This window comes from Dryobates pubescens, chromosome 1 (genome assembly GCF_014839835.1).
Source record: "Dryobates pubescens isolate bDryPub1 chromosome 1, bDryPub1.pri, whole genome shotgun sequence".
NCBI lineage: Eukaryota > Metazoa > Chordata > Aves > Piciformes > Picidae > Dryobates > Dryobates pubescens.
In genome coordinates, this window is record NC_071612.1 from 45,781,514 (window position 1) to 45,807,152 (window position 25,639).

General features: G+C 45.4%; 1 protein-coding gene across 1 annotated transcript; it reads right to left on the minus strand.

Moving 5' to 3' along the window:
* Positions 1-4,594: 4,594 nt before the first annotated feature.
* Positions 4,595-23,643, minus strand: CENPC (centromere protein C). Its single transcript, XM_054174805.1, has 17 exons — positions 23,542-23,643; positions 20,009-20,055; positions 19,729-19,790; positions 19,296-19,393; positions 18,032-18,110; positions 17,768-17,885; positions 16,940-17,104; positions 15,577-15,959; positions 14,106-14,946; positions 12,578-12,651; positions 11,820-11,888; positions 10,309-10,413; positions 9,425-9,523; positions 8,160-8,255; positions 6,817-6,971; positions 6,490-6,580; positions 4,595-5,256 (listed from the first exon to the last, which is right to left on the minus strand). The coding sequence occupies exons 1-17, from the start codon at positions 23,554-23,556 to the stop codon at positions 5,180-5,182; spliced, it is 2,574 nt and encodes an 857-aa protein (XP_054030780.1). The 5' UTR covers positions 23,557-23,643; the 3' UTR covers positions 4,595-5,179.
* Between the last annotated feature and the right edge of the window lie 1,996 nt (positions 23,644-25,639).

Below are 25,639 nucleotides of genomic sequence, written 5' to 3' on the forward strand. Positions count from 1 at the left end.
AGGTCTTCCTTGGGACATGATTGTGGTCTCCTGTGGACACTTTCAGGTTTGCATCTCAGGCTGAGGAAGCAAACACTTGGCTTCTTTCAGCTCCTTGTTTCAGTTCTCATCCCTCTTTGTGCTCCAAACAAGACTGCAGAAGTGCAACATAAATGTGGGCTTACAACCTTTTTATGGAATCACAGAATTGTTTTGCTTAGAAAAAACCCTCTAAGATCATTGAGTCCAACCATCAACCTACCACCACCATGGCCATTAGACCGTGTCCCCAAGCGCTGTGATGTCTACAAAGTACCACAGGAGCTGCACAACGCCAGCTTCCAGGACATGCTCAAGCAGGGTAACTGGAGACAGTTTCTGTGCACAGGGCACAGCTGGCTCTGCAGCTCAGGAAGGAGAGGCAGAACAGACAGTGCACAAGCCAGACCTATGTGCTCAGTGTCAGTCCCAGATCTCTCCAAGCTGGGGGTGGCAGCTCCATGAGCAACATCAATTTCCAAAGCAGCATGTTGTAGGGAAAAGGCTGTGTTAAACCATCACACCCAGGCCTCACAGGAGCTGCTCACCCCTCTGCTTGCTGAAGCCAAGCATTTCATAGTGCTGCTGCCTGCTGTTTGCATGTGCCTTGCTGGGCTTTAGAAGGCAGAGCAACTCTGGGCGCTCCTTGTCACAGCCCTGCTCCCCAGTAATCTGCAGCCAGCTGTTCTGACTGCTGACCAGCTACTGGTTTCATCTTAGACTTGAGCCATGGGGAATCCTTCTGCCTGTCAAACCCTAAGGGGAGCTTTTCCATGCAATAGGAGAAACATTTGGCTTTGGGCAACTACATGTCTGAGCATCCACAGAGCAAGAGGATACTCTGAAGGGTAAGGGTAGCAGCTTGGGAAGACATTGAGCTACAGCAGCTGTCAATGCCATTACAGGGGCATGCTCCATACCCTTCAGTCGTGGATTATCTGCACTCAGTCACCATTTACAGTAAATCCTGCACAAGACACCATGCAAGCAAGACTGCACTTCAGCAGAGGTGTAAGAAATACCCCTTCCTGCTGAAATGCCTCTGCAGCTGAGCTGGTGAGGAAGTGGCTCTTCTGTGTTTACTGCACTGCCCAAGCGCCAAGCAGAAAGCATCTGCAGGTACCCAGTTCAGCTGTGTACTTCAACAAAACAGATGACACTGTGTGTGCCTCAGCAGCTTGTTTTATTGGTGGGCTAAATCTTCAGCAGTCACTTAGCCCACATCCTCTTCATCTTATTTTTCAGGTAGGGCGGTACCCACACGTCCAATAGCTCTGCAGCTGTTCTGCCAGTTTAAGCTGCAAAAAGGTTGTGTTTGGTAAAACAGGAACAGCTTTGCAACCACATGGAACTACATAAGAGAGACTCTAAATAAATCCTACTGAACCAGGAACATTTTGTTTGTTTTTTATTTATTGTTTTCAAAGGGAGCAAAAATCTTCACAAATCTGACTTTTTATTGTGGTGAGACATTGTCAGGTAAGCTCCTTAAAATAAGTCTCTAGTCGTCACCACAACCCCTACCAGAGAACACAAACATGTACCTACTAACAAAAAGCAGACGAAATACGTGACCCAGCTTTTGCTTCCAGCTCTCCCAGTGGCTCTTGACAGAAAACAATGAACTGATAGCCTCCAGGACCAGGATGTGCACCACACAGCCAGCAGAAAAGGCTATGTCTCTTTCAGGAGAATGACCTCAGCTTCACTCCACAGTAGGGAACCCTTTGGCCCAGTTTAGCACAAATCTAGCCCAGATCTCTGCTACTTGTGAAGGTGCTGTGCTCCAGTATAAGCAAAAAGTGGTGCCACCTGAGCTGAATTTAGAAGCCATTAGAGCCAGATGCTGGTTTAAAAGCCCCAGCTTTTAGAGCAACTCTAAGAATTGATATTGAAGCTACAGACCTCAAGGTGCTCTGCACAGGCACCTACTTCAGCTTTTCACCAAATGGTATTGCCACAGACCTGTGTGAAGCAATGGCAGCAGTGGGTAGAAGTTGGATTGCTCAGCAGCACAGCCAGTGTGACAATAAAAAGAATCAGCCCCAGGCAGGAAGAAGCATGCTAACTCTCACTTTTCACAGGGTGCTTTCTTCTTTGCTTCTCTCCAATATCCCATTTGGTAAAGGGAAAACACTAAGACCATCACCATCCAAGGTTACCCATGGCTACTACTAGCCTGCTAGACACAGAACTGGAGGAAGTGGGAGCCAAAGGAGGTCCAGGAAGAGGTGAAACATCACCAACTCCTGTTCTTCACACTGCACAACTCCACACCCACAGGAGGCCTGGAACTCAGAACATTCTCCTGCTCCTCCTCACATTACATTCAGGCCAAGGACACAGAAAGGAGCTTTTTTCAGCTGTCAAGCTGAACAAAAAAATGCAGCTAAGGCAAAGGGTGAACAACCTAACTCAACACCTGCTGTGCACTAGTGTAGTAGAAAAGAGCTCTAAGCAAGGGGCTGCAGCTAGCAGCACAGAAATGGCCTCAGCAAGGGTCACAGCAAAGCCCTCATGTCAGTGGAAGCTGATTTGCATCTCCCTGTAGCAGAAAGCTACTGAATTTACCTCCATCTGCACATACTCTTCCTCTCAAAAACCAAGCCCTGCTGAATGTGGGTACCAGCAATGACAAAGAGCTGTGCTTGAAGCCCCATCTAGTGAGAACTGGTGGAACTGTTGCTAAACTGCAGCAACATCCTGGATATTCACACAGCTGGGTTTGGTACTTCAAAAACCCAAACCAAACCATTTTGAGATGGAGTCCAACTACAAAACATTCTCTGCAAACTGTATAGGATGTTTGTCCCAAGAAACCGACTAGCCAGGAAGACAACAAAACCATCCAGCTTGAAGTTACAGATTTTATCAACTCCACCCTGTTTGTGGCACTCCTAACAGCAGAAGTAGGAAAGCAGAGGCATTCATGGCATGCTGACCTTACACCTGCATTTGAACATCTGCCCCTTTCCAGCCTATGTCAGGAAGGTCTGCACACACATTTCTTCTGCCTAGGCAAACATCCTGAAGGACACATTTTCTTCCCATTTACTCATGACCCAAAAGAAATCCACTCCAAACCTTGCTGCCAAGTTGCAGTGGGGGGAGACACATTAGTGCCTAACACAACATACCAGATCTTACCAGAGCCCACCTAACCAGAACACAATGATGGGCTGCAGCAGGCTGTCCTGAGCTCTGTCACAACATCCATCCACACTTCCCTTAAGGGTCATGAGCTCCATAGTCCAGACACGTCAGTAACCTCTTCACAAAGTGTCCTTCTGCTACCCAATCTGCAGGCAGGTAACACAATGCAGTCTCTTCCTTCTGAGATCCCTGGCTTTTGACATAACTGAGAAGTGGCCTCATTCTGACTTTCAGCTGGAAGCAATGAGCTGCTGGGCTTAGAGACCACCATGTCCACGCCCTGACCACTGAGAAACACACTTGGGTGAGGAGTGGAGGAATTTTGGTCTAACATTATCCCTGTACTATTTTCCAGGTGGCAAACGTGCAGAGCTCTGCAGGCCTGAGGAGCTGAAAGCCTTCCAAACTAAATGTGCAGGTGGGTGGGATGTCCTCAAGCTGTGCAGACAGCATGCGTGCCCAGCTGGTAGCTGGTATGGCTCCAGCACAGAAGGGACAATGTTTGAATCCCGCTGACCTTGAAGACACCATTCCAAGCCCAACATTTAGAAAAGCTGCCCCCCTCAAATTATTGTGAATTGTAATCATTTTTATTTTTTAACTCTTCAGCTGCTTACAAAAATTGAGCTTGGGAACCAAAAAAAAAAAGGTCAAAAGATCTTTTTGCACAGTCTGAACTTTGACAGCCAACAGTTTGCATCCAGACAGAGGAAGAACTAAATGGTACTGCTCCTCTGCCCTATCGTCTCAGTTAAGCACAACCTAGCCATGAAAGACCTTCCACAGAACTTCTGTGAAGTGTTTTCACTCTCAGTCTGTGTGTGCACTAACCACAGGAAACACTGCTTGAAAGACAAGGAGGAAACCAATCTCCAATACTATCTCCAGTTCCCCAGTCTAAAAGGTCTCTCACAAAGGTGTGGTGATCTTGGTGTCCGAGCCCTTTCCTCTGACTGGCAGCTGAAGGCTCAAGAGAAGCAGTAAAGCCAAGTGTCTTTCCTAATGCATATTCTGGATTTAGCATAAAGATGATGGCCATCTGTTTGCAAGATCAGTATTCAATGAAGTCCCTACAGTTCACAATCCAATTTTCCTTATCTCCTCCTCTTCTAGGATAGCAGTGACCATGGAGAGAAAGCACCCTACCAGAATAGCTTAGTTTATCCTTATCTTCAGCCAGAAGGAACCTTGAAGAGCTTGGAAGACAAATGCTATGGATACCATCTGCTGTCTAGACTTGGCTTCTGGAGTACTCAGTATAATTACAGTTTTCCCAAAGCTCTTCATTATTCTTCAGGAACACAGCAAGCAAAACTAAAGGAGATACTGAAGTGTTAGACTTGGCTGTGACCTATGGCTGTGATACAAGATGAAGCCATCCCCAACTTTCAGAGCTAATCAAGCCACAGCTTCCACGCAAGTGATCTTCTCGTCCTCAAGAGCCCCCGCTTTGCAGTCAGAACTTGAGGCACTAATCATACATCTGCTAGACAAGAGACTGCTATTAACATATTAGAAGAAGGCTAGGCACAAGTATTCCAGAAGCCCTCTCCCAGACAACAATTACTGGAATGGGAACAGCATGTAAGAATATTTCAGTAGAACTCTTCTGAACAGTCTTGCACCAGACAGACATTGAGAACAGCAGATGTTAGCTGAAGACATCAAAAATGCTTCAAGTGCTAAGCATCTTCAGGGAGACATGGCATATAAATAGGGTTTGGAACAAAAACAACGTGTTTTATTCACAAATTTGTACATATATCTTTGTGTCATTGGACTGCACAAGACCAGTAACTGATGAAGAATGAGGCCCCTCAGTATGTCGTTTGTTTGACACCAGACTACTGAGGTTCTCTTGGGTTTGCTCTCTACTGATCTCAGTTGCTCTATATGAGTTTGCAGTGTTAAGCTGGGCCCACTCAAAACAGTTCTTGTATGTAAAAAGAACTTCAGAACATACAACAGCTTCAGTGTAGTTCCAGCAAACCTCTCTGCACCAAGCTCTTCACCTGTCCCTTTTGAGTTGTGTGAAGAGAAGAACACTTTCTTCATCCAGAAGATTTCGGATGTTGTATCTGTTTCCTACAAACAAAAACAGAGGTGGTTTCCTTTAGAAGCCACTAGGAATTCTTGACAATGAGAGTAGTGAGACACTGCAACAGGGTGCCCAGGGAGGCTGTGGATGCTGGATGAGGCCTTGAGCAACCTGGTCTAGTGGAAGGTGTCCCTGTCCATGGCAGGAAGGTTGAAACTGGATGATCTTTAAGGACTTAGAGCAAAGTGACTGGAAACTGCCCAGCATAGAAAGGCCTGGGGGTGTTGATGGACAGCAGCTGAACATAAGCCAAGGTGTGCCCAGGTGGCCAAGAAGGCCACCAGCATCCTGGGCTGGATCAGCAACAGTATGCCAAGCAGGACCAAGGCAGTAATTGTCCCCCTGTACTTAGCACTGGTGAGGCTATACCTTGAGTCCTAGGTTCACTTTTGGGGCTCTCACTACAAGAAGGATATTGAAGTGTTGGAGCAGGTCCAGGGAAGGGCAAAGCTGGTAAAGGGTCTGGAAAACAGGTCTTGTTCCAGCATGTCCAGGTCCCTCTGCAGAGCCTTCCCACCCTCCAGCAGATCAACACTCCCTCCCAGCTTAGTGTCATCTGCAAGCTCACTGAAGGTGCCTCAATCCTCTCATCCAGATAATGGATTAAGACATTAAAGAGAACTGGATCCAGCACTGAGCCCTGGGCAACACCACTGGTGACTAGCCACCAAGTGGATTTAAATCCATTCTCCACCACTCTTTATGCCTAGCCATCAGCCAGTTTTCCAGGCAGCAAAGTGTCCACCCATCCATGCCACAAGCAGCCATCTATTCCACACCAGAAGAGCAAAATCAGAGATGCTTGAATTCTCCATAGCTCGCATCAAGTGACCAACTCATACAACAAGACATTCTAAACCTTCTCTATATAAAGCACAAAGCATAAAAAATGTGGAACTGATCCAAATGTTTTTTCATAATTTAAGGTGTTAAGCAAAAATTATGAGGCAGAATCTGAACACCAAGAGAATACCACTCACAGAACTTGGTAGAGTCATCAGAACCTTAGAGGTCAGCTCCCACATCAAGCAGCATTTGTATCACTGCAAAGGCCGGGTCATCAACCCAATATCTAGTGTCGGATCACTTTCTTTACAACCCTACACCTTCCCACTCTCCACCCAAACTCATCTCTTCCTAGTGTTTGGCTGGGTTTTTTCTTAGCTTGCTAATCAGCTTCATCCATCTCCAACCAGGTGGTTTTAAACATGTACACTTACCTGCTGGAACATAGAAGTAGTCCCCTGTAGTCAGGTAGTACGATGTCTTATGTAAGGTAGTGATAATTTTGCCATAGATAACATGGAAAACCTTAAAGAAGGCCAAAAGGTTCTAAGATTAGCAAACATCTCAGAAAGTCAGCCAAGAGAAGACACTCTCCTGCATGTGTTGTAACAAATGATTCATTCATGCATCATGTCTTTATTTGCATTATAGGGGGGGAAAAAACACTACAAAAAGCTGTCAGCCGCATGTGCCGCTTCTAAGCAGCCTAGGACTTGCTGTTCCCATGACCCCCTCTTGAAAGAAGAGCAGAGCGAGCTTACTATGGTATCCATGTGCACAAACTGGTGCCCCTTCTCCTTGAGTGGTTTCAAAACCAGTTTCCCAGTGGCAAAAGCAGATGTATTCAGGTGTTTGTAGATTTCTACTGTTTCGTCCTTGAAGAAGCAGGAGTGACATGTTCCAGTGGTGACACAATCTGCAAAAGAAGCCCAGGGGATGGGGATGACAAGGCAGGATGAGTCTTTCCTGCTCAGTGACTACCTGTCATGAGGAGTGTCTGAGGGAACTGGGGTTGCTCACCCCTGACTCCAGCTTACCACCCTCAGACTCCTGTCTGGGGAGACTGGTTTCAGCCCCTTCCCCCTTCAAATCTAGTTTAAAGCCCTATTAATGAGTCCTGCCAACTCCCTTCCTAGAACCCTTTTCCCTCTGTGTGATAGGCTGTTCCCATGTGCTGGGTTCTTTCTTCTCTGGGACAGATGTACTCCATCTGTTGCTAGCAGACCTGCTTTCCTGTTCCTTTCAGTATTCCTTCCTGCAACTAAGGGTATTGGTGAAAAAATTACCTGTGACCCTGGCCCCTCAACCAGTTTTCTCAGAGCCTTGAAGTCCTTTTTGATTTGCCTTTGGACCTCTGGTTTCAACCTCATTGCTCCCTACCTGCATAACTATCAAAGGATAGTAATCAGAGGACTGTACCAGACTAGGCAGCCTTCTGGAAACATCTCTGACCCAGGCCCCAGGGAGGCAGCAGACTTTCCTGTGGGAAGGATCCAGCTGACAGATGGGGCCCTCTGTTCCCCTCAGGAGGGAATCACCAATAACAATTACCCTCCTCTTTTTTTCAGGGAACAAGTCCTGATGTGGGGGGGACAGGCTGTTTTGCTTTAGGCAACATCTCAGATGGTGTGTCTTCTGTCTTCTCATTCACCTCACCCTCAACTTTCAGTGCCCCATACTTGTTTTGCAAGGGCAGTTGGGAAGGTGAGGGGAGCTGTGACGGTTTCACTTTGCCTCTCCTAACAGGGACCTGTATCCATTTCCTGCTGCATCTTGGGTCACCTCCCTCTGCTAGGGGAGCCTGCAGTGCCTGGCTCCTCAAATCCAACTCCCTTTCACATTCCCTTACAGTCCTAAGTCTAACAATTTCTTCCTTCAGTTCAAACACTAGATTAAGCAGATAATCGAGCTGCTCACACCTCATGCATGTGTTCTCTCTATTGCCCTCCATTTCAGGTGCCAGGCTCCAGCACTCTCTGCAGCCAGTTGCCTGGACACCTGCACGCTCAAGAGTTCATTGTTTTACACCCAGTTTTGTATCTCACCAATCTAAACAGTCAGTAGATAATTCAGCCAGGCCCTTGGTCACATCCCCCCAACTCACCTAGATGTACTTCCTCATTTGTGACTGGGTCCAGTACAATGGTTGGTTTAGCAGTATCACCTAGGCTGTGGTCCAAAACTGGAGGTTCCTCCTTTCCTGGGGAGACAAAAACAAAACAAAACAAACACCAAGACATAACCAGGTATTATTTTTCACATGTAGAGTGATTATTTAACCACTACTTTCTCACAATTGTAGATTTAGTAGATTTCACATAGTGAGTACTTGAATTTGTTCAAGTGACTATAAAGACTGAATGCACTTTCTTCAAATAAAGGAAACCATCCATAGCAATGCTTTGAAAATGTCATTTTATTGGAACTAGTTCTAATAGTGTAATAAATAATGGGGTCTCCAAATCCTAAAGAACTTGCCAACTATTTGTCCTCTGCCATTAGTGGCAGTATAGTCAAAAGTATCTGTGTTTTAGGAGAAGTGATTTTGTAAGAGAAGATATTAAGAGAGAATAAAAGCCCCACAGTGATTTCTGAAGAGCAGGTTATTTCCCTTTCACCTGCTGCTGACTTAAGAGATCAACTTCACAAAATCACAACCACAGACTCAGTTTTCCTTTTTCTCAGCAATACTACAGGAATCTCACTTTAACTTGTAAATCAGAAAACTCTTTCTTTAACAAAAAAGATTCTTCCAGAGAAGGAATAGCCTAGGAGCTGATGAGAACCTCATGCTTTCAAATAGAAGAGATGCCAGAGAATGTTCAAGACAGAAGACATGAGCCAAACCTCTCCTGCAGAAATCTGCAAAGCAGGCAATTTCAGCTCCATGCTGCACAGGACATTTTCTCAAATGCAGTCAAAACAATCATGTTTAAAGTAAATTTTAGAGGTTGTTCAGCCTGGAGAAGAGCAGGCTCCAGCGAGGCCTTAAAGCAGCCTTCCAGTACCTGAAGGAGAGCTGGAAAGGACTTCTGACAAGGGCTTGGAGTGACCAGAACAAGGGGCAATGGTTTTGAGCTGGAAGAGGGGAGATTAGGAAGAAAATTCTTGACAGTGAGCGTGGTAAGACACTAGAACAGGTTGCCCAGGGAGGTTGTGGATGCCCCCAGCCTGGAGGTGTTGGAGGCCAGGTTGGATGAGGCCTTGAGCAACCTGGTCTAGTGGAAGGTGTCCCTGCCCATGGCAGGGGGGTTGGAACTAGATGACCTTGAATCTCCCTCCCTACCCCAACCAACCCATTTCATGAGTCTATGATTATAGGTTTTTTTTAAGTATCCAAATGGAAAAAAAATAAGTCTGTATTCATACTTCTTTTAGCTCTTTTCTGCTTGCCACCATCCTTCCTATGTTTAATCTTGGTCTGAGGTTCTGTTTCTGGACACACTACTCCAGTAACCACAAGATTTCCTGAAAAAAAAAGCAAGTTAAACAGAGGTCACTAACTCAACACAACCAACCAGCCTTCCAGCTGCAAAGAAATTTCCTTTGAAGCTGAACTCTTCAGATAGCTTTACAAAGCCAGAACCAAACAAAAAGCTTTTCAATACGAAGTATACTTTGGAGTGCAATGCAGCTTGAGCCTTTTTGAAAAGAATTTGATCATATTTCTGCCAAAGAACATTTCAGAGAGTCACGACATGAGAGTCAATTTTCAAGGCAAAACATCAATTTACCAACACAGGGAGATACTATTTTCCAGCAGACTAATCAATTAGGAAAGGACTAAATTAGGCTGGATTGTTAGAAAAAAATCCCAAAAAACAAGATCTATTCTCTCACTTCAGGAATCTACCAGTGAGACTGGATAAATTACAGTATCTGTTGTGGAGAATAATCAACACACAGAGAAACGCCTCCACGAAGGATCCAGCAAATTGCTGCGTTTTCTGCTACCATACAGAATCTTTGATGTAAGAAACCTCCCAGCAGAAAGAAGCTGGTTTGATTCTTCCTAAACAGTTCAGACAAGGGCACTTCAGATGTTCTCCTGATACTATTTCTAGCTGACACAGGGGTACGAGGAGAGAAAAAGACTACATGAAAAGCTGCCTGAATAGCTGGAGACCATAAATAATCAGTGCTTTTTAACTGACTGAGTGGCAAGCATCTCAAAGCTTGATGGCACAGCAAGCCACAGATTTCTCCTCACTGCCCTGGCAGAAGCAAGCCAATAGGTTTTGTGGAGCTCCTACCTGAAGGACCTACTTCATAGTTCACCCGCTCTCCTCGCCAGTACTCGAGAGGCTTCAGTCGGATCCTCTTTGTCCGCCGCATGTTAGGCGTGTTGGAAGGCATTACTAGTTCAGGGGATGGAAGCATCACAGAAAGCATGAAAGGCTAAATCAGACATGGAAAACATTTCAACAGCCTTCTCCTCTTGCTCTCTATCAGGGGGCAGCACTTCCCAGCTGATATTTGTACTATGTTGCTATCAAGACAGGAAAAGGGAATCAAGTACTGCCAAAAGCCTTTTTTTTTTCCACATCAGGCAGTATTTCACTCCCTCCACTCTTCATCACCACAGTGACTTCAGAGTAGATTTCGTTCTGGGTATCTTACTGAATCCCTTCTCAGGGGCTCAGGCACAAGAAGCAGCAGAAGATGCTACACCACTGAAAGCAAGCTCTCAACTAAGACTAAGAGCCCTGCCTAAATCCCAGGGATTCCAGTGAAAATGCACTGCCTTGGCTGTGGCAAAAGGAGAGCAACAGGCTACAGAAGCAGCCCCTCCTCTCCCCAGGTCCCATCTCCAGGGTCCAGAAGAGAAGCACTTTGGCCAGCAGACACCTCATGTATTTCCAAGCTTTCTCACTTATCTTCATGCTTACTTGCTGTTAATCTCAGCTTCCAATTGTTCTAAGCTGCCACATATGAGTACAGCAAGATTGAATATTTTACTACCTGTCAGAAAGTTTATTCTTAAGAACAAAGCCCTTAAGAGCTGGGAGCACACCAGTCAAGAATATTTAAATGCTGTAAATAAAGAAGCTTGCTGAAATTAGTTTTCAAAGGTAGACAGCTCTACTGCTGTGCATAAAATAATAATGAAGGAGATAAAACACAGCTGAACCAGACTAAAGTGGGGTTACACTGAACTGGATGCAGATTGCTGCACCTTTTCTAGGGTCAGGCCACCACAGAAGGCAGGCTACTTGCCCCCCTCAGTTACACTGTGCAAAACCAATTCAGACTCTCACTGTGCTGTAAGCAACGTCTTGGCTCAGTATGAAAGGAAGTTCTGAAATGTGAGAGGTAATGGCAATTATTAAGTTCAGTAATAAAAATGGCCTGAAATTGTTCCAGGGGAGGGTTAGGTTGGAGATCAGGAAAAATTTCTTTGCTGCAAGAGTGGTCAGGGATTGGAACAGGCTGCCCAGGAAAGTGGTAGAGTCATCATCCCTGAGGGTGTTCAAGAAATGTGTGGACATGGCACTTGTGAACATGGTTTAATGGCCATGGTTAAGGTGAAGGTTGGACTGGATGTTCTTGGAGGTCTTTTCCAACTGAAATAATTCTATGATTCTAAAAATCAATGCAGGGTTACATCACCCCAAAGAACCTAACAAGCCTTATCTGTAACCGCTTACTAACATAAGAACCTGTTTCTAGAGGTTCTCTTGTGTCTCCTTCAGCAAAGCTCACATCAAGCTGGAAATGCATTTGAATTTATGCTGTCACATTAAGATATTTGACAATATCTTACCTATCTTACGGTTTGTTGATTTGTTTGACAACAGAGCTCTTGCTTGAAAATCCAAGTCCTCAGAAATATCTGAAAATACAAAAGCCCCACCAGTACAGGTGTTTACTATTCCTGACTTTCATCAGATAGTCCCACTAGAAACAACCAAATGTATTACAAGCAGAAGCTCAACATGTCCCCAAATAAGACTTTTTTCTTTAAGCAGTTATGAAACTCACTGTAGATAAACAGTGTATGGAATTCACTTTGTAAACAGTGCAAGCTGAAAAATGTCATGAAAATACCTGAAGTGGGCTACAAGAAAGCTGGGGAAGGACTTCTGACAAGGGCTTGGAGTGACAGAATAAGGGGCAATGGCTTTGAGCTGGAAGAGGGGAGACTGAGACTGCAGATTAGGAAGAAATTCCTTCCAGTGAGGGCGGTGAGACACTGGAATAGATTGCGCAGGGAGGTTGTGGATGCCCCCTCTCTGGAGGTGTTCATGTTGAATGGGACCTTGAGCAAGCTGGTCTAGTGGGAGGTGCCCCTACCAATGGCAGGGTGTTGGAAATAGATAACCTTTAAGGTTCCAGCCAACTCAAACCATTCTCTGTTTCTAAACTCTCCTACACACTTGGGCAGAAACATGGCCACAGCCAATGCAGTCTGCATGTCTTACTCTGAACAAACTGAACACAACAGGAATTGCTGTACCGTCAATAACAGCTTCTAGGAAGCCTCTACATCAAAATACAGAAAACACCAACTTTAAACATTACCTGGAGATAAACTATCCTGTTCAGAACACTGACAGCCAGAAGGAAATCCATCACCATCTTCTAGGAAAGGCCCACTTCAAAGGTAAAGAGAAACAAAAAAAGTTCAATGATTCAAAGGAGCATTACCAAGGACAGCAAAGTTCAGGTTTTTCCAGATTGTGTGCTGTTTGTTTTTCTTTTCCTTCTAAACATCTGCCTGTAACAATGAGGCACTGAAATAAGTGACTGAGTTTGGATTGCATATCAAGCTCTGTACTTTCTTTAACAGCAGCTTCGTCAGTACAGTTGCTGGTATTTTTTGTTGCAAAATCACACACTAATGTGGAAGAAAGCCTCCAAGGAAAATATAAAACATGCCCAAAGGCAAGAAACTTATTATGACTCCTCATTCATGGCAGAAAGAAGAGTTTTATTAGACTATGAACTGTATTAGCATGGTATTTAAACACCTGGGGCTTGAAGCACAATCCCTGTCCTACTGGATTCTTTGCTAGTAGAACACAGAAGGCAATAGCACCAAAGAGCTAACCTGTCTCAGAGGGGCAGAAGTGGGATTCACTGCAAATGTTACAAACAGCTCAGGAAATTACCTTGTACAACTCCTGGCGTTCTCAGCTGCTAAGGAATCTTTAGAACAGGAAACAATTGTTTGCTGTTAAGTCAGTTTTACCTACTGAAAGGAACCTGTAAGCCAATTTTACCTCGGGAACAGTTCCATAATAGACACTTTTAAATACAATTTTTAAAAGCAAGGCACAGAGCAGTGATTTTAAAGTTCAATTAGGCTAGTTAAAGAAGCTTCCTCTTTTGATTACCACCCATTAGGATAGTTACTGCCACAAAATTGTGGTAGCTCAAGGGTTAAGCACTGTATTTTCTCAATTTCTCAACAAAGTAACAAGCCTGACAGGGAAGTTATTCTAGGTGGGGTTGTGTGAGTGTATTCCAACACCTAAAAAGGGCCTACCAGAAACTTGGGGAGGGACTTTTGACAAGGGCTTGGAGTGGCAGAACAAGGGGCAACGGCTTTGAGCTGGAAGCAGGGAGATTTCGACTGAGTGAGCGTGGTGAGACTGGCGCAGGTTGCCTAGGGAGGTTCTGGATGCCCCCTCCTCCCTTGAAGTGTTCAAGGCCAGGCCAGATGGGACATTGAGCAGCCTGGTCTAGTGGAAGGTGCCCCTGCCCATGGCAGAGGGGCTGGAACTGGATGATCTTTAAGGTGCCTTCCAACCCAACCTATTCCATAATTCCATGAATCTCTTTTCCCTTGTTCTTAAATTGGATTTGCTACTCAAAAGAAAACTTCAAGACTCTAGCTCAAGTTTCCTTATGTAGAAACGGACACTAAATTTGGCACCCACCTTTGAGGACAGGATGCTGACTACAGCACTTGGCCTCTCTATTCAACCATTCTGAAACCAGCACATAGTTGAAGTGGGCCATTGCTGCTTAAAAGCTAACAATCTGTGTTTAACTGCAAGCCTGCCGAGGTACAGCATGTTTGTGAGGAATGACATAAAAAGCTTACTGTGGTCCACGCTGCACGTGACGCTTCCTTTTGGTGCTTTTCACTTTCACATCTGCTAACTTCTCTTTCTCCCTCGCTGTGCCCTGCAGAGAAGTGCGGTCAGAACGCATGTGAGAGACAGTGCTCTCAGCGTCTGAGAAAGCACCTTTACGGTCTCTGTGACGGAGCTTTTGGGGAACTTTCTCTGAAGACTTGGCTGGCAATTGTTTCACTTCAGAACTCTTCACACTGTCTATGAGACACTGCAGTGCTTGTACAAGACTTCTGTTAGTTGCATCATCAAGTGACTCCAGTACCTGCAACATATTTTCAGACTTGGTCAACTGCTGGCTGGTGGGAGTCTGTAATTTCTGGTGGGGGAGTGATCCGACCTCTTCAGCCGGTTTTGCAGGCTCTCTTTCCAGCTCTTCTTCACCAGGTTCACTGTCAGAACTCTCCTCTCTCTGTAACCGAGGTTTTTTATTGCTACTTTTCTTGGCAGATATTTTAAGCTTCTTCCATGGACTTTCTGCCCCTCTCTTAGCCACTGGAGCTTTTGGAGGTTTCTGCTTAGCAGTTTGTTTCTTGGGAACAACACGCTGAGAAGATTTTGAAGCCGACTGCAGATTCTTGGAAGACTTGAGTTTCCTTTTAGAAGACACAGTCTGCTCTTGCTGATGCCCAGCTGAGGGCACAGGTGAATCCCCATCTGGAGTCCCCCTTGTTTTACACTGTTCTGCATCAGATGCTTGTGTTTCCAGTTCAGGCTGGGGCAATGGCAGTTTGTCAGCTCCTGGCTTCCTGGACCTCCCCTCTTTCTGCTTTGGAGTGCCTTGCCTAAGTGCATCTTTTTCAGTCTCTCCTATCAATACACAAAACACTTGGACATTAGTATCTTTTCTCATTTAACCCGGAGATGTGTTGACATCTGAATGCGTAAAAATAAACCACATTGTAATAGAAGTATCACAAAAGCAAGTTTTCCCTGATGGTTAATAGAAGGCTTTCTCTGAACTATGGTGTACAAAAAATTCAAACCAGCATTTTTTGTGTCCTTCCAGTATTTCCTAACAGACAACAACAACAACAAAGGACAGGAATGTCACAATCAGACTGCTTTCCAGTTTCCACTGCTTCCTGCTACAAAGTCCTTCTCAAGTGACTCCCCAAAGCAGTTCAAAGCATGCCTTTTAACCTCCTTTCTACGGAGAAAGGAGCAAAAGCTGTTGGGTACCTACCTCCTTTGTCTGCTCATAAGCAAAGGTAACACTCTTAACTTAATTGTTAATGTCCCAACAGGAAGAGGCCTGCAGGAGAATTAAGACAATCTGTCTGTCTTATATACACCAAACTTAATAGTGCAGCTGAATGATAAATCAGGAATCTAGCAAAGTCTTTCACTTACTTTATCCTTATTTTCCAGTAAACCACCACCAAAAAGTCCAGTGATCTGACCTGGAAGGAGAGGTTGAAGACCTCTCACATAACTTACCCGTACATGTACTGCTTTTCCGTGGAGATTTAAGGACTTTTCCTTTACTGTTACAGTCTGCCTCTGATTCTGATGCTTCTCTGAAGTCCAGTACTCTGACATCCAACCCACCTGCTTGCCGTTCAGTAGGTACTTCAGCCTGTACTTTTCTCCTCTTCCCTTTCCTGCTCTCTGTCTTCTTTTTGGAGGGCTGAGGCTTGGAAACAGGAGTTGCAGCGGTGTCTTTTTTTAATTTGCTGCTCTTACGGGGTATTGAAAACCAAAACTTAGAAGACCTATCGTCCAATTCATCAATTAAAAATTCACACTCATCTTCTATTTCAACATCTTCACCTTCCTTAGGAGGAGGTGGTGGTGGTTGTGATGATATTGGGGCTGAATACCTAAAGAAAAGAGGGCACAAATAACTCACAGCATTTGGAAGGGAAAAATGGATTTTCAGCCTTGCAAATCTAGTGGTGACTCCAAAGCATCTAAATATGATGCAGTGTGTTCCACAGATCAGCTGAAGTTCACCATTCACTGCCCCTTAGCTTCCAAAAAGAGCTTCTCCTTACTTTGGCCTCATACTCACATCTTGTCATTTCTCAGGTGCTTGGCAGTCACCCTCCCATATAATCAGTCGGATCGGTTTTAGCTCTGAGAAAGACTGCTTGATCATTGCTAGCTTCAAAGCACTTAAGGCTCTCCTGAATCCTTCAGGGCCTACTTAACAAAACATCTGAAGAGCAGAGGGCTGGAGAACCTCTCCTGTGAGCACAACCAAGAGTTGGGGCTGTTCAGCCTGAAGGCTCTCAGGATTTGAAGGGGGCTACAGCAGAGCTGGGAAGGGACTGTTTACAAAGGCATGGAGTGACAGGACAAGGGGTGATGGCTTCAAGATGGAAGAAGATGGATTGAGATTAGACATTAGAAGGGAATTCTTCTCCATGAGGGTGGTGAGGCACTCAAACAGGTTGCCCAGAGAAGCTGTAGAGGTTCCAAGCCTGGAAGTGCTCAAAAGCAAGTTGGATGGGCTCTTGAGCAGTTTGGTCTAGTAGGAGGTGTCCCTGCCCAGGGACTAGATGATTTTTAAGGTCCCTTCCAACCCAACCTATTCCATTATTCTATCATCTCTGGATGATTCTGAAACCTTATTCAGGAGCTACTTACTGGCAGACAAAAGCAGCAGCACAAACATCCTAACAGTACAAAACTTTGGAACAGCTATTCAAAGTCTTTCTGAAGCAGCATTTTTCAGTAATGTTGGACCGTCCCAAAGCACTCTCTCGGACTATGTTTACAGACAAAAGGGTGTTGTGCCAGAACTCAGGACTGAGTTACTTTACTAGCAAATTTTGTTCAGGAGAATGTCAGGACAAACCTTTTTCCAAGAGCTCCTGTTGCCACAGCTGCAAAGACAGCTGAAGCGAAAGAGTTTCTTTTTGCAGGAGACTTAGCATTGCTTTCTCGCTCTTGCACAAAGACAGCATTCTTATCTCTCCCAGTCTGGACCCCAGCAGGACTCTTTTGGTCATCAAAACGTAATCTGTGCAAGAGAAACAGCATTCAAATACAGTGCTAGAAGTGCTGAGTGCATACTACAGTCTCATGTGGATGGACAGATGCTCTCATTTTCTCTTGCTGACAGTGTCTCAATTCTTATGAATGAGCTTCCATTTGGTGATCTGCTGCAACACCAGTTAGCAGCACTACTTCCCAGTACAGCAGCAAGTGTACAAACCAATGAGGTGACAGCTTCTGACTCCAGATCAAAGCAAGGGCTGCTCATACAAGCAGCAAGACAAACCCCCAATTTTCAGAGAATGTGCTTCAGAAATTGATGTGTTTCCTAGGTGCACTCCCTTCCTAATCTCACTCCATTCATGAGAGTCAATGGGATCAGGATCAGTTACTACTATCTCCCACAAATTTGGCCCTGCACTTGGGCACTACCCTTTATCAGGAGACTATCTAATGAAAAACAACTCTGACCTTTCTAAACCCAGACATGGCCATTTGTTAAAATGCTTGGATTTCATTTTTATGAGTTCACACTTCTGAGTTCAAACTCTTAATCACCATGTTAACATACACTAAGGAGGACTGACAGCACAAGGGACACAGCATCACCACTACCACATTCAGCCCTACTTACACAGGTCCTGGTGAAGGCTTTGGTTCCTCCAAAGGAAGGGGTGATTTAACAGACCCACGATCATCCTCAGAGTCTGAAGACACAGTAGGACTTATGCACAGTATATCAACATCATTTAATCTGTTACTTGTTTCTCCTTTAGACACAGGAGACTCTGTCTTCTTAGAAACAGCTATGTAATCACATGTTCCAGGCTTCAGGGTTGCCGCATGGGACCGTTCTGCCATATATATAGGAAAGGTTTAATTCTTTATTCAAAACCTTTCCCCAGAAACAGTTACCCCCAAAAAACATTAATTCAATAACAGTGCTACCAACCTCTGCTCCTGACTGCTTTTAGTGGTGATGCAGGTAAGGACTCTGGAGAATTACAGGTTTCTTTTAACCCTGCCTTTAGCTGCCATCAATAGTGAATGATGAAACAAAACATACTGGTTAAAGCAACAGGTTTTTGACAGGAACACAAATTTCTGCAGAACACGGTATGATTTCCTTCCCTTAGCTCTCACTCCTTAGAGGGACAGCTCTATTTTAATTGAACACTTCAACCCAGCATCATAAGACTTGTAAAGCTACCTGTAAATTTCCAGTCACAGGTCAAAGAATGCGTGCAGTAAAAATCAATCTGCAGCTCTGAACAGACATGCTGCTAGCCCACAGGCAAGCCACTGACTCTTTCATTAGGCTGAATTAAATTACTTGGTTCACCTTTGTTAAGTCAGATCAAGGGCTTGCAAGAACTACTTCAAGATTATGGAGTATTCTAACATGACACTAAAGTAGGCATCGCTATAAAAGAAGCCTGTTCTCAACACTACTATGAAGAGAACACCCTGTTTTTACCAAAAACTATTATAACCACAATACTGAAGCTAAACACACAAACTAGATTACTTTCATCATCCCCTCTGCACGTTAAACAAGTCCTTCTACCTGCTACAGGTACGGTTACCATACAGGTAACTTTACCGTGAGCTGACAAACTGCTTTCGTGCAAGAACCACCTTGCTACCCATCACACAGCTAAGAACTGTGTCCATGCATCTGGCAAAGTGACTGAAATCAGTGGAGTCAAAGACAGTCACTCAGCCACCACCATAAGGCAGCAAGCTTCAACCTGAGACTGTGAGAAATTTAACTACCCTGGACAAAAAGATGGAAAAGTTTTTTTGTTAGCAAAACCCAAGAACACACACTACTACATAAATCTAGTCATAGAATATTTACTGCTAGAATACAACAAAGGAAAAACCATTAGCAACAGCTACTGCAGAAGGGTAAATCACAGCCTGTATGCTGAAACGAGTGACACAGGGAGCTCAGGCATCCAGCACTCACACAGAATTTAATCCTGCAGAACTAAACTGGTAACCAAGTGATACACAGTATCACAGTAACTAAGGTTGGAAGAGACCCCAAGGATCATCAAGTCCAACCTGTTCCAACAGACCTCACAACTAGATCATAGCACCAAGTGCCACGTCCAATCTCCCCTTGAACACCTCCAGGGACGGCGACTCCACCACCTCCCTGGTGGAGGTGTGCCCAACGCTACACTGTGACACTGCAATAGATAATTTACCCTCTGGCTGTGTATCGAAGTCCTCTTCTCATTTTGGACAACAGGAGTTGAGCAACGGGTTGCACTTGGAGAGCATAGTGTGATATTATCATCACAGCCTGTAAAGCAAAAGCTATATATAAATAAAGGATTCTTGAAATTGTCCAGCTTTCATTCATGTGAACAAGTTGTGAAGGCTAGTTAAGGTCAAGTAAACCTAACCAAGAGGCAAAGCAGCCACTCAGACAGAGAGATTCTAAAGCAGCTAAGACAGAGTTCTAAGCAGCTGGGAAAGGGGTGCTTTTAAAGACTGGGAGAAAGATTTCATTTTTATCCACTTTCTCTCTATTTTATTTCACTGAATTTATCACTAAATATTAATACATGGAATAAATTACGGTGGATTTTTTTTTTTTTGACAGCATATTAAGCAAACCAGCAAATAAAAACTTACTTTCAAAACAATCCAGTACAGCTTTAAGTATGTTTTGACCTGGCTGTATATCAATCTTCTTTCTGAAAAACAGAGGAAAAGAACCACTGACAATCAAAAATACTAAATGACAGAGCCACAGAAGAGGGAGATAAAAGTCTATGACCCTAAGTCTGAGGACCATTGTGTTAAGAGTTTAATGAGATACTCCCAAAAGTTTTGACATTACAACCCAGGACAAAACTCAAGCTAAGTTTCCCAAACGATGTTATCAAAACACAAGATCGCAACTGTCAATTACCCTTCTCCGCAGCAGAATCTTGGCCTGTATTCCTTTTTAAAATGATTCTGGGAAAAAATAAGAGAAGATTTAGTAAGAATGGTTACAGTTGACAGAAAAAAAATAAGCAGCCAAGCTCCTGTTTCTCATGTAAGCAAGTCTCAAGGCTCCTCAATTGATCTGCAGCCAGTGGGATCTCCTGCAGCCCTGTCTCCCTTAGTGTGCCACAGCAGCTATGACCCCTAGAACGAGTGCCACAAACGCAGCTTTCCTCAAGAAACATCAAACACCTCCGGCCTTTAAAGTCAGAGAGGCTCACAGGAGGCTTCCATGACACAAACCACAGAGAATGGAAGGCTAACATTGATGTGATGATAGCAGAAATATCTTCAGTAAGGAAAAGGACTGAACCCCCACATAGCAATTGAGGACACAGCCTAACAACAGATTTGCTGCTCTGTGACAATTGCTCACATGAAGATTCCTGCCCTGTGCTTGTCATAGGCAAGACCATACTAAAGGGCACCAAAAGCATCATCTCTTCTGTGATGGAATTAAAGTCTCCATTCCCAGCCCTTCTTCACAGACTTGAACCCTAAGTATTATTAAAGTCATAGAATCATAGAATAGAATCAAAAAATTGCTCGGGCTGGAAGTCACCTCTAAGATCATCAAGTCCCATCACTCACCTAAGACCACCATGACTATTAAACCATGTCCCCAAAGTGTCACATCCACACAGTTCCTGAACATCTCCAGGGATGGTGATTCCACCACCTCCCTGGGCAGCCTATTCCAATCCCTCACCACTCTTGCAGCAAAGAAATTTTTCCTAATCTCTAACCTAAACCTCTCCTGACACAATCTGAGACCATTTCTTTCTGTCATGTGATACTAGGGAGAAGAGACCAACCGCCACCTGACTCCAGCCTCCTTTCAGAGAGTTGTAGAGAGCAATGATGCTCCTCTTCTCCAGATTAAACATCCTCAGGTCCCTCAGCTGCTCCTCACCATTGCTGTCCTCCAGACCCTTCACCAGCTTCCTTACCCTTCTCTGGATCTGCTCTACCACCTCAACGTCTTTGGTGTAAGCATCCCAAAACTGAACCACATACTCAAGATGTGGCCTCGCCAGTGCTCAGTACAGGGGGACAATCACTACCCTACTACTGCTGGCCACACTTGCTAAACCAGGCCAGGATGCTGGTGGCTTTCTTGGCAACCTGAGCACACTGCTGGCTCACATTAAGCTGTCAAGTCATTTAAGCAGCAGACGTGACTGGAGCCATTCATTCCACGACCAGAACAGCACTAATTGAAACAACAGTATATTATCAGCCTTAACTTTAGATGTCAACAAATTAAATCAAGCCTCATCAGGGGAGAACAGGCAAAGACTGCAGAGGATCAAAATGGGAAGTAAGGGCAAGTCAAAACAATTAAAGAGATAGGAACCATGCAGCTTTTCAGCAATGTGACAAGAAAATGTCCCAGAAAAAGTTTAAATGTGCAACTGGCAAAAATTATAACTTCTTCTTTGCTAGTGTAAAGAGGATTAGGGTACATAGGTACTGTGGACATTATCTAAATCCAAGGCAACAGAATCTAGCACATTTTTCCTGACTTTTCCATAAAGACATTGTTTTGCACCTCTTTTGTGATTCCTCTTTTGATATTACTTCTAGAAATAAAAATAAGCAGAACCACAAAGGGATATTTTTCCATTGCAAATTTTCAACATCAGCTTAAAATGGTAGGAAGAAAATCCAGGTGACACAGGAAAATGACCAAAAGTCCTCATTGCCCCTGTACTCAGCACTGGTTAAGCCACACCATGAGTATTGTGTCCAGTTCTGGGCCCCTCAATTTAAGAAGAATATTGAGACACTTGAACATGTCCAGAGAAGGGCAACAAGGCTGGTGAGGAGTCTTGAGCACAAGCCCTATGAGGAGAGGGCTGAGAGAGCTGGGGTTGTTTAGCCTGGAGAAGAGGAGGCTCAGTGGAGACCTTCTTGCTCTCTACAACTACCTGAAGGGTGGTGGTAGCAGCCAGGTGGGGGTTGGTCTCTTCTCCCAGGCAAGCAGCACCAGAACAAGAGGACACAGTCTCAAGCTGCACCAGGGGAAGTTTAGGCTTGAGGTGAGGAGAAAGTTCTTCACAGAGAGAGTTGTTAGCCATTGGAATGTGCTGCCCAGGGGGGTGGTGGAGTCACCGTCCCTGGAGATGTTCAAGAGGGGATTGGACGTAGCACTTGAAGCCATGGTTTAGTTAGTCATGAGGTGCTGGGTGACAGGTTGGACTTGATGATCTCTGAGGTCTTTTCCAACCTTATTGATTCTATGATTCCATCATTTCAGAAAGAGTGCAGAACCAGAGCAAATCAGTCACCCAGGTCTGACCTTCTCCCCCTTGTAGCAGAGTGCAGTCTAGTCAGCTGGCAAGAAATGTTTCATTGAAGAAAATCCTAGCATTGTAGCTGTTGGATGGGACCTCCAGAAATCATCTAGTCCACGGTCCCTGCTGGAACAGTCACCTGTATCAGGTTACACAGGATTACATCCAGCTCTGTTTTGAATGTTTCCAAAGAAGACTCCACAGCTTCTCTGGACAGCCCACACCAGGGCTTCAGCACCCTCACAGCAAAGAAGTTGCTCCTTAAGTTCAGGTGAAAGCTCTTAGGTTCTAGTTTGTGCTCATTGCTCCTTGTCCTATCAGTGGGCACCACTGAAAGAGCCCAGCCCCATCCTCTTGACCCCCAGCTTTTAGGTACAATTGAAAAGTCCCTGCAACGAATCTAAACAAGCTTTTAACAGATCATTTATTGTTATGTTCATTCCCTGTGACAGCTTTTAAAACTTAAGCTCTTAGTGTACCCTTGACAGAGGGCAGTCTGTCAGGAGTAAGGTAAGCAGGTCTCCAGCATGTTTAGACAGGAGCCACTGGCTCTTTACACACTAACCCAGAATCACAGAATGGTTAGGATTGGAAGGGACCTTCAAGATGTCTAGCTCCAAAACCTTCCACTAGATCAGGCTACTCAGGACCTTGAACACCTCCAGGGAGGGGGCATCCACAACCTCTCTGGGCAACCTGTTCCAGTGCCTCACCACCCTCACTAGAAAGAATTCCTTCCCAATCTCCAGTCTAAATCTCCCCTCTTCCAGCTTCAATCCGTTCCCTCTTGTCCTGTCACTACAAGCCCTTATAAAAACTCAAATGTGACAGGAAGATCTGCAGAGGCAAGCGACAGGCACAGCTGCAGACAACCTTAGGGAGTCGGAGCTCCCCAGATGCAAATCCTGAGAGACCCTGTGTTTGTGCCAGCAGCCGGGTCCGCGAGAGAAGGCACAGCCCTAAGAGCGGCTCCGCTTTTCTCGGGGAAGCGGGGGACGCCGGAAGGCGGCACCGCAGGCCCGCTCTCCCCTCAGGAAAGCGGAGAGAAGGCCGCGCCCCGACTGTTTACGAAAAGGCTCGGCCGCCGCGGCCCCACACACGCACGCGCGCGCGCGCACAGAGCCACAACCACAGCCCCCTCACACCCGCGCCGTCTCACCTGGGCTGCCGCCATCCCGGGCCACAGGGGCCCGGCCGCGCCGCCGCCACTGCCGCCGCTTTCAAACCTCGGCCGCCTTCCCGCCCTGCGCACGTCCCACTCTCCCCCGATTGGCTGCTTCCCGCGCGCAGCAGGCTCGTCAGGGCCGTTGCGGCGCCTGCGCGGCGGGCAGCGGCTGCCTCCGGCCCGGCCCGGCCCCGCCCCGCGCAGGGCGGGGTTTGCCTCTCCCTGGGGCGAGCGGCCGGGCGGCCGTGGCCTCGGGGCCGTTGTGTGTTTACGGGGAGCGCCAGCCGCGCGTTTCCACACGCTACCAAACATCCACAGCCAACGCCCCCAGCGTGCCCCAGCCTGTACCGACCATTCTGGTAAGGACATTTTACAACCGTTGTGATAAAGAAACTTTCCCCAATTAGAAGAAACAATTCTTGACTGAGAGGGTTATCGAAGACCAGAACAGGTTCCCCAGGGAGGTGGTTGAATCCCCATCTCTAGAGGCGATTAAAAGATGCAGAGAAGTGGTGCCGAAATTTAGAGACTATCCACAGAGTTAGATAATGGATGGAGTCAAGGATCTTGAAGGTCTTTTCCAGCTGAAACAAATCTGTGGCTTTATAGTGTCCAAACTAAACTTCCCCTGGTGCAGCTTGAGGCCATTCATAGAATCATAGAAATGTTAGGGTTGGAAGAGACCTCGAGGATAGGATAGGAATAGAATAGAATAGAATAGAATAGAATAGAATAGAATAGACCAGACCAGGTTGGAAAAGACCTTTGAGATCATCAAGTCCAACCTATCATCCAACACCATCTAATCAACTAAACCATGGCACCAAGCACCCCATTCAGTCTCTTCTTAAACACCTCCAGTGATGATGACTCCATCACCTCCCCAGGTAGCCCATTCCAATAGCCAATCACCCTTTCTATGAAGAACTTGTTCCTAATATCCAGCCTAAACCTCCCCTGGGACAGTTTGAGACTGTGTCCTCTTGTTCTGGTGCTGGTTGCCTGGGAGAAGATCATCTAGTTCCAGCCATCTTCTATCCCTTGTTCCTAGGGATAGGAGATACCCCCGACCTGGCTTCAACTTCCTTTCATTGTAGAGAGCTGGAAGGTCTCCCCTCAGCTTCCTTCTGTCCTGACTAAACAACATGGAGAAGAATTAAATAGCGAGTGAAAACAGCTGCTTTAGAGTGTAGTGCCACTGTACCTAACAGTAGCAGCACAAGACAGTCCAAGAAATGTATTTTCAAATGGTGTTCTTTACCATGCTCCTCATCATCAGCCTTTGCAAGCAAAGCTGCAGGTACCCACATTCATTAGCTCTTACGCAACACGCCACAGCAAAGATGAATCCTCCCATTTCAATACAATCAATAGAGAACACGTACAAAAATCTGCAATTTAGCCAAAACCTGGCCCCAGCCATGCTGAGAGACAATTGTGCACTCATCCTGCCCCTACCTACACACAGCCATGATGATGCTCCACAGTCAGAAACTCAGTTAAACGTTGCATTTTGTGCAATGAACTTGATGGAAATCTCACCCCTCATTTCATCCGGACCAACTTTTCATTCCCAAACTATCGCCTCCCTTCACCATTTCTTTAAAGCTTTGATACATTAACTCTTTCACAATTAAAATCTTCTTCCTACATGCACATTGCAAAGCTGACTTAGCCTTGCCAGTCAGAGACAGCTATAGGTAGATTTATTTCCAGTATTACTTTTAGTGTCCTGTGATCCTCCCGACATTTGCTAAAGACAGTTCTGCTCCGATTGTCTCAAAGCTAATCCACTCTCCCAATGAAAATTCAAATACTACTGCAGAGGCAGCCAGGAGCAGTTTCCCTGCTGGCAGCAGCCCAGGAAAAGCTCAGTGCTGTAAGCCACAAAAAGCTGGCTTTTCCCCATGACCTTGAGGTGGCACCCATCGCAGCAATGATGCCCAGTTGTATCATTTGGAGGTCTTCCCTCCAGCACACCCAGGAAGCACACTCCAAGATCCTTTCTTCTCCCTAGTATCAGGTGATAGAACAAGAGGAAATGGCCTGAAATTGTGCCAGGGAGGAGATTAGGAAAAATTTCTTTGCTGCA